The sequence below is a fragment of the Lutjanus erythropterus genome, chromosome 20 (genome assembly GCF_056507025.1).
Source record: "Lutjanus erythropterus isolate fLutEry1 chromosome 20, fLutEry1.hap2, whole genome shotgun sequence".
Classification (NCBI taxonomy): Eukaryota; Metazoa; Chordata; class Actinopteri; order Lutjaniformes; family Lutjanidae; genus Lutjanus; species Lutjanus erythropterus.
The window spans coordinates 5173993-5190816 of record NC_139336.1 but is presented as its reverse complement, the minus strand read 5'-3'; the positions used below and the strand labels follow the sequence as shown (position 1 = coordinate 5190816).

At 39.1% G+C, this 16824-nt stretch overlaps 1 protein-coding gene across 4 annotated transcripts in view; it reads right to left on the bottom strand.

Annotated features, from left to right (window-relative positions):
- Positions 1–16824, bottom strand: part of wdr7 (WD repeat domain 7) — a 134586-nt gene that overhangs the window by 102073 nt on the left and 15689 nt on the right. For all 4 annotated transcript variants that reach the window (XR_014772664.1, XM_084746563.1, XM_084746561.1 and 1 more), the window contains exons 10-15: positions 14188–14332; positions 12828–12943; positions 12412–12544; positions 11990–12210; positions 11296–11491; positions 7716–7930 (exon numbers count right to left, since the gene is read on the bottom strand). Coding sequence is in view for 3 of the 4 variants with exons in the window: in XM_084746563.1 (XP_084602689.1) it covers positions 7716–7930; positions 11296–11491; positions 11990–12210; positions 12412–12544; positions 12828–12943; positions 14188–14332 (1026 nt within the window). In the remaining variant the exon portion in view is untranslated. The remainder of the gene's footprint in view (positions 1–7715; positions 7931–11295; positions 11492–11989; positions 12211–12411; positions 12545–12827; positions 12944–14187; positions 14333–16824) is intronic.

The following is a 16824-nucleotide window of genomic DNA, read 5'->3' as shown; positions in this document are numbered from 1 at the left end:
TATTGTTGACTATATTTATTGTTCTCTTTATACCGTTTTGTCTAATCCCAGAGACTGGCATCATGATTTTGTTTTGTTGTTGTCTTGCAGTAGTTCAATGAAAATAAATAATCTTGACTCCTGGATCTATGCAAAGAGAGAGATTTTGGCTATATTTAGTCTTGTTTTGTGTCTTTTCTGTTTCAGATAAACTGACGTTTCAATTCAATATCTTATCTTTGCACACTCACACGCACACACGCATGCACACACACAAGCATGCATGCACGCACACACACAAACAAACACACACAAAGTGTCCTATAGCTGCTGGGCAGTAGGTCTAAAGGTCACTGTCCTGCAGGGCCCTTCTGGCAAACACCACTGGAGTCCAAAACACACAGACAAACACACACACACACACACACACACACTGAATATAAACATGAAGAAAATTCTTTCAACATCTTCTTCTCTGCACACTTCACCTGTTTGACTGCAAAAGAAGGTAGAAATCAGCACTCTGGAATTTAAGAGAAAAACAGTAAAGGACACTCTTCTGCTTACAATTTTGACTTCAGAAATTTAAGAGACATCAGCCAACTGTCAGGTCTTTGTAATCAGATTTTGATCTCGTCACTTGAATACTCATGGACCTTTAATACCCATTATACCTTTGACTATCAGGTACTAATGTCTGTGTGTTACTGTTGTAGATCAGAGCCCAGGAACAAGCCTGGTTGACAGACTTTCACAGAGAAAGAAAAGAGGAAAACAGAGGGCAGTGGAATCTTAAAGACTGGGCAAAAAAAGCTGATACTTCAAAGCCACCATTAGGTGCCTTCTGTGACTGTCTGCAAACTGCGCAGCAGCCAGCTGAACAGAAACTGAAAGATCAGCTCATGCAAAAGTGATGGACTGAGCTCAGATGTATGGCATCATGTGATATATTATGTAGAAATGCATGTAGAATTTAAGAGATCAAACTGAAAAGTATTTGTTGTATGAAAACCAAAAGGCTATCTGTAATTTTAGAGTCAACAACACCAGAATTACGGAGTCAGTGGAAGATATAAATGGCTGCATAGAAAGCAGAGGATCTGCAACCTTTGTAATGACACCATCTGGGAGATAATATCTTGTTTTGTTTTAATGTAAAAATGTGAGTATAATGAATTCTAGACTAGAGAAAAGTATCTGATTAGTTTAATTTGAACCATCTATCTATTTATAAATTAATTTTGTTTTCATAAAAAGACAGTTGTTTTGTCTAAGTAACATTATTTTAGCCATGTTGTCTGCTGTCAGTTGGTTATTATTGTATGTTCTGTTTGTGCACCATACCGCCTTGAGTCACATGACTAAACTAAATGAAAATAATCTACATTGTGATTGTGAACGTTACAGAAGTAAAGGTAGGGAGACTGTGGAGTGAAGCAGAAAGGAGTGCAGAGCACAAACATGTGGCAAGATTTATGGAAGAGTGCAGAGCTACCAGAGAGAGATTTGTAAGCCTGAATAAATATTCAACATTGTGTGAAATTATTTTACATTCATGATCAGATCCAGTTTAGTCTTTTCACTTCCAGCCAAAAATTGGATAAAATAATCTGTTTCGCCTTAATTTGACCTTTTCCCATTTTTATCTGCTGGACTGCTATTCTGCTATTTCTTAAAAAGAATTTCAAATAATTTTACCTTATTTTATAGTTTGTTGTTAAACCAAATGTATCAAAGGTGCTATATAAAAGTTTATTAGGTCGACGGTTTGTCTTAATCAATGAATTTTTGGTAATCTGGAACAGTGCAGTTTTTATTCCAGGCTGCAACTAATGATTTTCATTGCATTTTTTCTAATCAAGCTGTACGGTCTTTGAATAGTAAAGCGAAAAAAAGAACATTGCCGATCGTGAGCCCAAAACTCCAAAACAATTATTTCCAAGAGAGCTGTAACGATTAGTCATGCGACTGAATAGTCGATCAAACGAAAATTAGTTGCCAGAGATTTTGATCAATTTATCATTTCAGTCATTTTTAAAAGCAAAAATGTCAAATTTATGCTGGTTCCATGTGAAGATTTGCAGCTTTTCTTTGTCATTTATGACAGTAAGTGCAGCGTCTTTGGCAGGTTTCTGCAGGTTTCAACAAGTTCAATTTAATACCTTTTAAAATTATCATTATGAATGTAATTAAAGACCTATTTCATGTCCATACTGCCAACAAAGTAAACAAACATGTTATTGTTTGAATGTTTGTTTTGGAGTTGTTCAAGTGATCAATACATATTTTTTTTATTCTAAAAAACAGATTTATAGAGAGTCTTAAGTTAATGCAATTTCATAAATTAACATTAACAGGGATAGTTCAAAAACACATATTTTCCCCTGGCCTGTGGTGCAGTTTATCATTTAGATTTTGGTGTATCATTTTGATTTTTTGGTGTGTGAGTTTTGCAAATATCAGCTGTAGAGATGTCTGCCTACACACCACCACACACCTTGTTGTGAGCAGTTTCATGTAGGAACATATTTTCTTTCTGCAGTAGAATCTACCAGAACTACTTTCTTCCTAATAAAAAAGAAAGCAGTTCCTAACACTACTCCCTTTACTACTAGTTCCTGCATTAAACTGCTCACAACAGGGTCTGTGGATTATCTTTTGTAACCGAGTCATGATTTTTGGAAAGGGACACTGTTGCTGAGTTGTTCAAACGTATTTTTTGTCAACTCGAGATGGACGAATAGCACTACGGGCCTGGGGAAATAAAATGTGCTTTTGATTTTGGGTCAAACTGTCCCTTCAAGACATTTTGGGACCTACAATTATTGGATTTTAGGCTTTTTAAGGACCTGCAGAAACCTCACTTGGATTGTTGGTTGTACAAAAGAAGCAGTTCAAAGACATCCACTTTGTGCTCTGAGAAATTGTGATGAGCATTTTTCACAGTTTTTGACATTTCACAGAATAAAACAATAATACACAAATAATGAAAATAATCAGCAGATTAATTGATAATTAAAATTGTTGTTATAGTTGCAGCCTTAATTTCCAAATGTCTTATTTTGTTGGAGCAACAGTCCAAAACCGAAAGATATTCAGTTTGCATTTAAATACAACAGAAAAATAGAAAATCCTCGCATTTGAGAACAGAAAATCTGACATTTTTAACTGATAAAACAGTGTTTGATACATTTTCTGTTCTTCTATTATTTGTTTTAGCTCCAGGTTTTTTTTTTTCCTTCAAACGACAAACACGTCCACAGATTGGCAGGTTCAGCAAACCTGCCGGAGGACAAACCCAAAGTCGCACATTGACTTCCTCACACACACAAACAGAAATCTGAACAACAACAAACATCCGTTGTAAACACACATACACACAGATGAAGGCTCGGGGCCGGCTGGGTGTAATGTTTGGGTTGATAGTCTGACATTTCACAGTCATTATCTGTCATTACACACATCAGGGGAGCACACACTCTCACACACACTGGGGATAGTGGGTGGTTTTGACCCATAATTTGAGTGGATATGAGAGAGAAATGACAGAGAGGTGGGAGGCAGACAAGAGAACAACAGTGATGTATTTCTGATAGAACGGGGAGAGAAAAGATTGCAGCTGTTGTGTGTTGGCCTTTTCAGAAAAGAGCTGTGATTATGGGCAGTTATGGCAGGAAAAACCCGGGAGACACCTACAATAAACCGAGGAGGGAGAAGAAACAACACAAAGGTTATCTGCTGGAAGGGAAGAGGATGAAAAAGGACGGAGCGAACACAAGAGGAGACGGAGCACTGAGCTAAATGGCATCCGGGTGAAACTGTAAAAGTCAAACTGTACCAGCAGCTGAACTAAACGCTGTTCAGATACTAAATTATTCATAGCGTTTGTTTTCTGTGCTGGGAGGCCCAGGTGGGCGGGGTTTACTCCGTCAGGGCAGATCAGATCATCGGAGTCTGACAAGTGAACCTCTGATCCTCTGAGGGGTCGACACAGACAAACTGCTCCACATAAAGAAAGTGGAGTTTTTGACAGAAGTCTGAACTGTGGCTCAGATCATTCAATATGACAACTTGTATTTGTTTGACACCTGTTATATGGTACAAAAGCTTTCCACCTTTCTCATAAAAGCTGAAATTCAATATTAAATCCTAAAACTACAACACAAACTCTGTTTTCATGTTTAATGTTGTTTCTGTGCTGCTGTACAACCATGTTCCTTTGTGTGATCTTGCAGGAATTGATTTGACTCATTCATTCTGCATTAGATAGATGAACTGCTTACACAGAGCTCAGTTCAGCTTGTACTGCTTTTATATTTTATTACTGCAACTCTAAGACAAGCCCTTTTAACATTTAATCAGTCGCAGTTGTAGCAAATGTAGATATCAACAACTGCTTTTTGATCACTTAGAATTCCAACACATCCATAATGCACATCCAGATTTTGATGAAGATATCTACAGTTCATCTCTCACTTGTCTGAATTTGATTTATTTGTATTGTACAACGATATCAGTTTGTATCATGGAAAACAAAGCATGTGAAAAAAGAAAAGTTGGTCATTCTAAATATCCACAATCAATTTCCTAAGAGCATAAGTATCCATTGTTGACACACTGTCACTTAATTACAGCTAGTCATCTTTTACCATTGACTTTTATTTAAACTCAACTACAGATATCAACAATAACTCAACGTTGACATGTTATCATTCCAAGCCAACACATCCATAATGGAATTTTGAGTAGTTAGAAATCTAATTAGTGATATCTACAACTCAATCCTCAAAATATTAATTATGATTAAAAAAAATGTAACTATTGATAGACAGTTCAATTCTCATTAGTGGAAATGTCAATTTTTCAACCATGAAATTTATACTAGTGGCAACATCAGTTATAGATGTCTACAATTGCAATTACAATCCATTAATGGATTTCTAGATGTCTAAAATTCAATTGTGACTCATCAAAATTAAATTAAATTAAATTACTGACATTAATGTCGGCTTGGACCTAACTAATAAGAGAATTGAATTTTAGATCTGTAAATCTGAAGTAAAAAGTCAAAATTATATTCACACTAGAAATAATTTTATTTGAGGTATCTACAAATTCTTGTATAACTAGTCAGAATTCAATTTTACATACAAAAAAATATGCAAATTAGTAAACATAACCAATGGTAGGTATGCAGGTAAATATAGTTTACTCTGATCTGGAGAGAAATTAAATTGTAATAGCAGCCAAAGTACATATATAAGATATATTGGAAATGCAATGCTTTCATGGATGTTCATGATTAATCGATCATGAACCAACCACTAACCAATCAATCTTTTGCTGTTAAAAATTTAACAGATTCAAAATTTATTAACCAATAATGTAGGTTTGGTTCACCCTCTCTGAGACACTCACAGGTTTTCTCACGGTTCAGTTTGTTCTGCCTTGTAAGTCTAAAAATGACTTGATGTAATTGTGCCCCATCTGACCTTGTTTTATTTGCCATTTGTTGAGTAAGGAGAGTCTTAAGGTTTTATTATTCTGTTCACTTAAATTGTTTGTGCTTCATAAATTAATGTTTCAAAAAAACTAATGTTACTAGGACTGTTCAAATAAAACTTCAACTGTATTGTATTTTATTAATTATCAACGATTAATAAATCATTGATTTTACATGTTGAACTACTGGTTATGGGAAATGCACAAAATTTGCAACCGTATAAATCAGGGTACTTTATGAATGAAATGTAATGTTACTCATACTTAGAATTAAGAATAAACCACTGACAGGTTTCCAGCTGACATTCAACAATGAATCCTAAAACTGTGACCACAAACCCTGTTTTCATGTTTAAAGGGACAGTTCACCCCAAAATCAAAAATATCCATTTTACTCTTACCTATCACGCTATTTATCTCAATACTTTTGTCGAGTAGCCAAGCCTGAGTTGCCAAGTTTTGGAGAGACTGTCTATAAAGATGTCTGCGCTGTTCTGAATATAATAACTATCTATGACTAGGTGGCTCTCGGCTTGGGGTGCTCAAAGCACCCCTCAAATTCTTTTTGAAAAACTCCACAGCAATCTCTCTTTCTAGAAATCATGACCCGGTTACTCAAGATAATCCACACACCTTGTTGTGAGCACTTTTATGTAGGAACTATTTAAATCTTACCTAAAGCTCATGTTTACAAGGACTGGCTCATGTGTTGACCAGTGAATTACATTTACACCTGGACCGATCACAGTACACATACATCGCTCTAAGTAACTGGAAGCACCCACTGTGAAGCTGGGACTAAAAAAAAAGTTCCTTCAAACTGTGTTAGGAGAGCTAGAGCTGTTCCTATTTCCTGTGGTGCTGAAACGATACAAACTAGGAGGTCCTCTAACTTTCTCAAAACTATGACAAAAGTCCTCTAGTCCGAAAACACCTATTAGACAAGAGCATAACAATGACTGATGAACTTTGAAAAATTAATATTAAAAGACAGGGTTTCTCAACAAGAGAAATTAAAAACAAGAGTAATGGAGTCCATTCTGTAACAGTGGCTCACAGCTCTTTAAATCTGGGCGGAATTTTTCTTTAAACCCGTAAACCTGCTCTCTGGAAAGTCCAGCTCAGAGAAAAGAAACCCTGCACTTCTTCTTTTTTTTTTTTTTTTTTTTTTTTATTATTTTGACATTTAAGATAGTTCATCCTTCCCTGGGAGACACCAGTGGTCACACACACGCACACACGCTGGCCGCAGTGTTGACCTTTGGTTCGTCTCCAGCAGAGTTTTAATTGGTCTGTGACTTTAGGCAGCTATCTGACCAAGATGACCAGTCCGTGTGTGTGTGTGTGTGTGTGTGTGTGTGTGTGTGTGTGTGTGTGTGTGTGTTAGTTAAAGGTATTGTGTGTCTGTTTTGTGATAAAAGACACAAAGAGTCAGAGAAAGAGAAAAGACAACATGAGGAGGAAGAGACATCTGAACTTCACATAAATCAGATCTTAATCAATTCAAACTCAGCATCAGATGTCAGCAGAGTGACGACAAAACAACGATTCCATTGTCTTCTTTCATCTCTTTCATTTCCCGGGTTTATTTTGTCCAGAGCAGGTCAGGTTTATGTTCAAACTGACTAATTACAAATGAACACAGAGCTGTGAACATGAAGTCACATAGCCTGACAGGTAAATCATTCATTTGACAGCTCTGGTGATGTCGCCTAACATCATGAGAGCTACATGGAGTCACTGAGGAAATCAAACAATGGCGACAGGCAGCAGGTCATGCAGCACTTCTTGTGAGTTTATTTGTCCAGCTGGAGTCACAACGAAGCAGGGCAGGAACTACAGCCCCCTTAATATCAACGGGTCATTGTGGAGAGGGTGGTTTTAAGGGCCTTACTGTCCACATCACCAAGAGCCTGACTTGGGCACAACATACTGATTCTGTGGAGATAAACACAAGGCTGTTTCACCTCAGCCACTTAAAGACCCCCTCAAAAACTGAAGAATTTCTACTCCTGCACAATCAAAAGTTACCTGACGGGGAACATCACTCACTTGTAAAGTAACAGCAAACAGGACAGCAAGAAGACTGTGGCTGGTGTGGCCGAACATACGGTAGGTGATGTTCTACCCAGCCTAAAGGAAATTTACACCAAGCGCTGTAAGAATATAGCTAGGAGAATCATTAACCACCTGGACAATGTCCTTTAGAGTGGTGAGAGTAGAATGACCGTTACCTTGTCGGCGTTGTCTGCAGCCAGCAGGTTGGTGGCGAGCGTCTGCAGTTTGTGCTGGGCCATGTTCTTCAGTGCTGCCAGGCTGCGGCGAGTCATCGCCTGCTTCAGGTTCACGGCCGAGTGGCTCAGAGCATCCACGGTGGCCGGAGCCAGCTCGTCACAGGCGTTCAGGATCTCCACGGCCGTTATACCCATCACACAGCGATCCAAGGCTCCTGAAAACACAAACAAGCAAACAATCCCGTTTCAAACACTTAATGTGAGAGATGGTCTGTTGTGGAGGCGTAGATTAATGCTCATGGATTTAGAACATCATGTTCAGTTTATGATTGTGACGATGCAAAAAATTTTCAAACCGGTTTGCTATAAAGCCAAATAACAGACTGGTAATACTGCTTTTTTATCACTAGGTGTTTCCATACACATGTTGGCCTGGCTTGACTCGGTTTGACTCGGCAAGTCAGCCCAGTGAGGCAAGGATTTGCATCTCCGTTATGAACTACTTGATGGTGTGTCTTTAACTAAAGACAACAAAGCTCGAGTCGAGCGGCTGTAAAACAATGGATAAACCTTTTTTTTTTCTGTAAGGCCACATATGGCTGTAATGTTCAAGTGTCTACAGACTTTTGGCCATGTAGTGTACGAGGGTACACCGAGTGAAAAACAGACTAGTTTCATCTCAGCCTCTCTCTGTCTGCGCTCTCTATTTCTATTAATCTTTCTCTTCTTGCCCTTGCACTCTCCTGCAATTTACATCAATCTTCTCATCTCTCTTTCAAACGGTCTCCAACTCAGTTTGTCTCCACGCTCTCAGCATCATCATCTATTGTCTCTTGAATATGATTCAGCTCACAGATAGAGTCTTCTCCATCTCTGACTGCAGCAATCCCCCACCTTTACAGAAAGAGACAGAGCTTTAGAGAGACATCATTAGCTGCAGACAGAGATGACATCAGTATCGGCTCAGGTATTGAGTGAGAGGAGAAGTGCTACCGTTGTACCTGTGTGTGTGAGTGTGTGTGTGTGCGAGAGAGAGAGAGAGAGAGAGAGAGAGAGAGAGAGAGAGAGAGAGAGAGAGAGAGAAGAAGAGCCTGTGAGCCATGGCCCTATTACATGTCTAACGCCTGAGTACACACACACCTTCCTTAATTTCACACTTAGCTACCCTGCAATCTCCCAGCACTACAGCTCACTCAGGTCGCACACACACACACACACACACACACACACACACACACACACACACACACACACACACACACACACACAGGTACCACAGTCCTTTCCAGTGGCTAGTCATCATTCAGGCTGATGTTACCTCTATGCTGTGCCACATACATGTTTACTGCAGATTGTACTGTCATGGTAACGAATAAACAGAGGATTAAAGGTGCAGGTTGAACACTGAAGATGAGTTTAAAGGAAGGGATAGTGTTTTTACTTTTTTTCTCAGCGTTATATGAAATAATCAGTATTAATCTCATCTCTGTGTGTTCAGTACAGAGCTGGATTCAGGAGCCCAGCTAATCATAAAGACTGGATCAGTCAAGGTTCAATAATACACTGACAAACACCTCTAATGTTAACTCATTAACATCCTGCATCTTGTTTGTTTAATCTGTAAAAAAGACAAAGTATAAATCTGACAAGCTGTGATTTAGGGTGACTTAGGGAAAACACTGATTCTTAGATGCACTGTGATTCTCTCTGGAAATATTATGAATTGATGCAGAAAAGTCAGAGATTTAAAACCCAGTTCTTGACATTATGATGTAATGGACATAAACATGTGCATCATATCCAATCATGATACGATCACCTGTTAGCGGTTAACCATTCACCGTTCAACAACTTTCAGTCTTTTGTCGTCCCTGTCCCAACTTTTTTGAAACATGTAGAGCATATATTTACTAAACAAAAATGAAGTTGACAAGATAAAATATAAAATATATGATCTTTGTTTTCAATTGATATGTCAAAAAGGATCAGCAAACGAACACATTCTGTGTTAAATTATGTTTTACACAGCATCATGACTTTTTTGGAATCAGGCAGGGGTGGGAAATACCAGAAAAATCAGTTTTGATCTGATACCAAGTAATTCAGGGCCAGAATCACCAATACCAATAATTTTTTTTATGAGGTGCTGCTCATGTTCTTTCATGTAGAGAACAGCGTGCTAAATCTGCCAAAACATAGAAATCCTTTAACTGTTACACTGTAGGTTATTATTTTCAGCCACTTTCATATTTCAACTTTGACGTATATGTATATGTTCAATTACATTAGCAGAATTAATTTAGATAACAAGTTTCTGAAAATCTAATTTTAATGTCTGAATATATATCTAATGTGATGAGAAGTTACAGTTTAAAAATGTGACATTAAGTAGTGCTGAAGAGCCACTTTCACTAAAATTACATTTAATTACTATATACCTGGATATTTCTGCCTGAGCTTCTCTGGAAAAAAAAACCTCCCATCAACTGTGTCTCTGTGTTGGGGTTCTGGATGCTGAAGCATTCCCTCCTCCACCTCCTCCCTTCTTTTCTGTCGCAGCTCCAAGTTCTCTACCTCGTAGTGTTCTGTTGAGTGTTTGAACAAAGCTGTCGTGTTCTGACCACACGTGTTCATTAACAGCTGTGAAATATCTCCAAACAAAGCTACTCTTTCATTCAGCCGTCACTGTGTTGGATTAAACTGTCCAGGGTGCTCACCGTGGAACGCTGTGCAGGCATGATGCGTGTTGTTTGAGTGCACACAGACACAGACAGCAGTGGAGAAGCAAAGAACACATTCACCACACAACTGAGGGCTGTTGAGCTGTTCTGCTCTTTGATTAAATAAAAACGGTAAAATGCAGAAAAGAGGAGCTGAAACTGATTCCTTCCTTGGTGTTGTTTTTCCTATACCAGACTCAATCTTCAAAAATGAGACATGTCGGAAGTATCGATACTTTGGAATCATTCTGCCCGCTCCGGTTGTATGAAGTTGAGGAGAAAAGAGATCTGGACAGGAGCCAAACTGCACATAAGTTGTGTCTAACTAAAGTAATTCTGGATTATTACAAATACACTATGTTTTAAAAGTAGTGGAATTGGAATAAAATCAAATTGTGAGGTGGCAAGAGATTCCTACCCCTAAAGATATCAGTCTTTCATAGTCCTTTGTTGTCAGACATGGAGATGACAAGAATAATAAAATTAGTCTTAGTGTTTCCCTCATATCACTGGATACGCTTCAAACTTGGCCAAGAATACAAGAATATTTAGACTCAGATATAAAGGGAGATGCTCAGGAAGCTGCGTTGCCAAGTCAAGCACCATTGTGCTGAATCAACTGCTCATGTGCAAGAGTTTCATAAAGCTAGGGCTCCTTTCTACACACAACAGCACACTCTCTACTGTAACTAGTCGAGCTAGTATTTGGGAAGTTTTGATGTCTTTTCTCTACAGTGGCAGAAAGCAGAGACTCATCATTCATCTTTACAGTTAATGGTTTAAAGAAATACAAACAAGCCAGAGAGTTTGCCCCCTATTCCAGGATGATAATGAGTGCAGCCACATCACCCAGCTCTCACCTGTATCCATCTGCCAGACGTAGACGGAGCCATCAGAGCATCCCACCACCAGGTAGTCGTCTGCCGGACGCCATTTGATGACCTGGATGGGGAAGAGGTGTCGCGAGGCCAGCATGATGCACTTCCTCTCCCTAAGGCTGAGCAGGCCGACCGAGTGGTCGCTGGCCACCGAGCAGACGCAGTGCTGCACCCGAGTCTGCAAGGGAATAGTTTTATAAGATTTTAAAAACTTTCACTTTCACTGATTTACTAAGAGTGAGTAGATGCAAAACATAAAATATATTTATTAAAGCATGTATGTGATAGGTCATTATAGTAAAGATCCAACAACACAACAGTATCTGACATCTGGTCTCCATAGCAACAACACAGTTCAGACTATTTCATCTTAATGTCAGTCAAACAATGTGGTGTTTTCATTTGTTTTAATGGGTAGCTGTGTGTGTGTCAGTGTATTCACATCTGACCACAACAACACAATATCATTAAAGTTATTTCCATAGCAACAATAAATCACCTCTGTAATATTTGAATCTAATGTCAGATTGTGCGTGTTTATGACACAGACCACAAAGAAAAGAAAAGAAACATAAGACTGAAAAAAGAAAAGGAGTTTAGTTAGCTGCTCTGTAACAAAAAGAACAGACTTCAAAGAAACAAAGACATCAGTTTTTTTTTTTGTCAGTGGTCTTACGCTGCAGTTTTCAGGCGGGACAATGAGCTGGGTGATCTCTCCTCCGTGGACGCAGAAAATATGCTTCATCTCTCCGGTGAAAATGTCCCAGACAATGACGGAGAAGTCCACTCCTCCGGACACCAGAGAGCGCTGGTCATAGCGAGGGGAGATCTGGTACGGATACAGGACGCATGTCACCTTGTTCCGGTGACCGCGCAGGGTACGATGTGGCGGCCAGCCTGCAGGACAGATGGACACAACACTCACAATGGATGAAGACATGAGATGCTGAGGATAGATGACGGGGCTTATACAACTGAAGTCAGTAGCAGGGTGACTTCAGAACTGATTTAAACCTTCAGTCTCACAGAAGTTAACTGGGGCTTCCATTTTTTCAGCCCACAACATTCGTCCTCTCCCTGTGTCCCTCCTTGTCTCACCTCTCCTGAGCATGTGCTCCCCCTGCAGCAGCTGGACAATGGCGGTCTGAGTGGCAGGAACTAGGATGATGCTGCCGTCCTCTCTCCCACACACCAGGCGACCCTGAGAGGGGATGTACACGCTGGCTGTCACCTGAGGAAACACAAACACACACAAATATATTACAATGTCTGGACTTTCCACAAATACAAATAATGTCAGAGAGGATATTCAGACAACTAGAATTAAAGAGAAACTGAAAATCAGGATCAGAAACACCAACTATACCATCTAGATGTCTGACTGTAAACGCTAAATTGAAGGTACTTTTTACAGGATAGTGGAGCCCTTTGTTGTCTACATGAAGCACATTCTTCAAACATTTTATTATGTCCTTGGACTTAAAACACAAGAGGTCCATTGTCTGGGTTCAAACCTTGATGGGTTCATCTTTTCCAGGCAGGACACTGAGCTGGTCAATGATCCCTGAAGACACGGGGGTCAACTTATCAAACGCCTCCTGGAGACTGATGGTGGATGACACCTGCAGCTCTGCACAGAGACAGAGAGAGAGACGACAAACGGTCAAGACCAGGGGGAAGCAAGATGAAATAAAACATTAAACTTTAAGAAGAGAAACTATATCACAAGGCACATGCATGCAATATTTAATTGTGAATTCATTTATTTATTTATTATATTATTTAAGGGTGACTACTGAGACCAACATCTATTAAATAAATGATGTGAGATACATCAGGATATGGTGGCTTATCATCTCAACAAAATTTAATGTATATATACATATATATACATATATATATACATATATATATATATTATTCCATACTGTATAATGGAATATATTTTCTGTTGTTTTTTTAGGTAATCGAATGTGTCTGGTTTGCTCAAATCCCACTAATTAAAAATTAAATGTCCTTTGTCAATTAATTTGAATAAAATCAAACTGAAGAGAAGTTTTGTTTATTTACACAAGTAAAATTTGGGTATTTGTCTTTACTTTAATTTTTACAACAGTACATTTCTATTCCTGATTCATGAGCCATGTAAAAAAAAACCAACAAAAAAAATATAAACAAAATTGAGTTTAAGTCAACAACACCATGACACATTTTGGCCACTAGATGTCACTCAACCTCCATGTTTTACCACCACCATCTAAGGGAATTTACATCACCAAAACACTCAACACACTAACAAAAAGTCACCTGAAAAGACGTTAATTTATCACTTTGCTTAGTAATAAACCAGTGTTGTGGACCATTGATTAACTATGTGAAGCATATGGACTTTCTGTCTTCATTTTTATGTTGAACTGATATTGGTTTATGGTAAATGGACTTGCATTTATAGAAAACTTTTCTATCAACTACTTAAATGCTTTTACAGCTACTTGTCACGTTCACCCATGCATTCACATAATCACACACACGTACACACTAATGGAACAGCCGTCAGTGGCAAGGTGAGGACACTTTGACATGCAGACTGGAGGAGCCATGGATTGAATTGCCAGTCCTCCAATTAGTGGATGACCCACTATACGTCCTGAGCCACAGACAGTGGCAAGTATTAATGACTACTAAGAGGGGTGACTGAAGGCAACGAGTTCTTGTTGTTGTTTATGTGTCACATATGCTCTTTTGAACTTTTCTTATATAAATAAGAATATATTTGGGGAAATGATAGCTCAGTTGTACCATGGTAATAGTGGGGTAATAGCTTGATAATAAAGAGGCAATAATTAAGTGTCATGTCAGTCACACCATGCTTACCTGGAGTGGTCGATTGCTGCGGCGGTGAGGCGTCTGGGATGCTCCACAGGGACAGTCTGCCCGCTGAGTCTCCCTGGATCAGCAGCTTATGGAAGGGCTCCCGTCGGCCAAAGAAGAACCGAGTCACAGGGGGACAGATCAGGAGCTGGAGGATGGTGGGGAAAAAAAAAGACATGTCAACATCTGAAAATCAGCCCAAAATTCATCAGAGTGCTCATATATTTCTTAACAATGAGTATTTTTCTATCTGAGGGCCATGTGAAGCTGAAATGTTTGGTTTTGCTCTCTGGTTGCCTTCATTCAAACAGCAACAACACACAGCAAACTGCATGAAAACAGAACCACACATCTCAGATTCACCAGAGACACATGTAAAAATCATTTAATAGTAAATACCAACTGACTCTAACATGCGGTTTGGGTTTTACTGGGGTTTTCATTCAGGTAAGGGCTAGTTGACATTGTGGAACATGAAGTGGATCAGGTGTCTTTACAGTAGCTATCACTGTCCATTAACAGGTGAGTTTGCCAGGCAGCACTGTGAGGTGTAACGTCTGTCCACTGAAGGAAATCATGGACAAAATCAAGAGCCATAGACATGGACAGCTGTGTCAGATCTATCGCTCTGGATACATGAGAGCCTGACGGGTTTAAACATGAGGTAGGAGACCTACCAGGGCTCCAATGAGAGAGTAGCACCAAGTGAAATGAGGTCAGTTTTGTTAATAATCACCAAACTGGGTGCAGCGGTTGGCTTCAACTTTATCCTGGTGCCGTTCTGAGCCCAATCAAAAGCCTGATGTACCACAGCTCAGTAATTTCAGCCCTTATTGATAAAACTGACCTCTACCAAATAAGTCCTGCTGGAATCACAACACATACTTCCCTTTTTGTTCACATTTTAAACTGCACTATGACCACTACAGAGGTTACCGGGGAATAATGGTGAAGATGGGAGGAGGGCAGCATAGCTTTTTATCCACAAAAAGGGACAATCCACCCCAAAACAGAACTAACTTGTTTTGTTCAATGGTAATTAGAGTTTCCCATAGTGATTACTCAAAAAGAGAGAACCCTCAGATTTGTCTTTGCTTTATCTGCTGCCTTCAAATGGGGTTGTGTTGACAAGAACAGTCCATATGAACGCCCTTCTTCTTGTGGCATTCATGAACTCACAAGTGAACATTTTTTGAAACCTCATTGTTTGAGTTGTGACGTGTTTGCTGATGTTTTCAGACATGGTGGAGGCCATGGAACTTCATCTTTCAATGGATGATAATAGGTAATAGACTGCAATGTCTTCTTCGTAATTTTAGGAAGATGTTGATATTCCCAATGGCTTCATCTTTGGATTATGACTTTGCATTTCCTAAATTACATTATCTGTTTGCTACCTTGCTGAATTGTTAGCCTTGGTGGCATCTAGACATCTAGACTGTGGGGCATCCATGTTGCCATTGCCTAGCAGTGGTCTTCTCATAACCACTTGATCACCAAGCATATTGTGTAAATGACTTTTGATGTCATTGTCACAAGCTTAAGAGTTCCATTTGAAGGCAGCACTAGACTATAAATAAACAGTCATTCAAAAACATGTGAAGAAGAAGGGTACATTGGAAATTTCTATTTGCGTTAAAAGTTCCTAGCTTGTAGGATATAACTTAATCAAAAGAAAAGGTGTCTGTACTTACAGCCCATTTTTACTGCAGGAACTAAACAAAACCTACAATGTAGTCATTGTTATGTGTGTTTGATTGTTTCCACTGTTCCTGGAACTAAATTTGGGCACTGCTCAAGAGGAGATACTAAAGGCCTCAGTAGTAAGCTTTACAATACAGGACTCACCAGAGGTGGGACTAAGTCATTGTTTGCAAGTCATAACTAAGTCTTAAGTAAAGTTCCATGTCAAGACAGACAAGTCCCGAGTAAGGTTCCACGTAAAAATGGGCAAGTCCTGAGTAAATTTCCAGGTCAAGACAGACAAGTCTTGAGTAAAGTTCCAAGCGAAGGCAGGCAAGTCCTGAGTCAATTTCCAACATGCATGTTTTGCAAACTGCAATTCATTTTTTGACCACTGCATAGTTTTAGTAGTTGGATATAATAGTCTTTGATATATTTTTTCCCAACTGCCGCTCAGTAACGTAACAAAGTGGATCTGGATGAGCAGCGTCAACATTGGTTGATTTAGGAACGTAGTTAATTCTGTGGGCTTGAAGTCATGGTCATTGGTCTGTAAGTACAAGTCAAGTTGTAATTCTTCTTTAATTTTATTGAGTGTTACTTGAGTCCAATTCCTATGACTCGAGTCCGCACCTCTGGGACTTACTAGATGTCCTACAACTTCAACATACCAAAGTGTTTATACATGTTCTGAAAGGCCACACAGAGGCCAGATGTGCTGAGTCATACAAATAAAGCTAATAGTGCAAACTTTCTGGCTCTACTTGAAAGTATTCATAGTGTTGCACTTGACTGCACATTAAAAAAAGTAACAGAGGTAGTAGCTTGAAACAGAAGTCCGAACCCTGACTATTTTTACCTCTGCTAGCCTGTCAAAAAGCAAAATAATGAAGCATGCTCATTGGAGAAACAAAGAGGCCTCATTAATACTGGGTGGATGAGATCATTCAGGGGGAA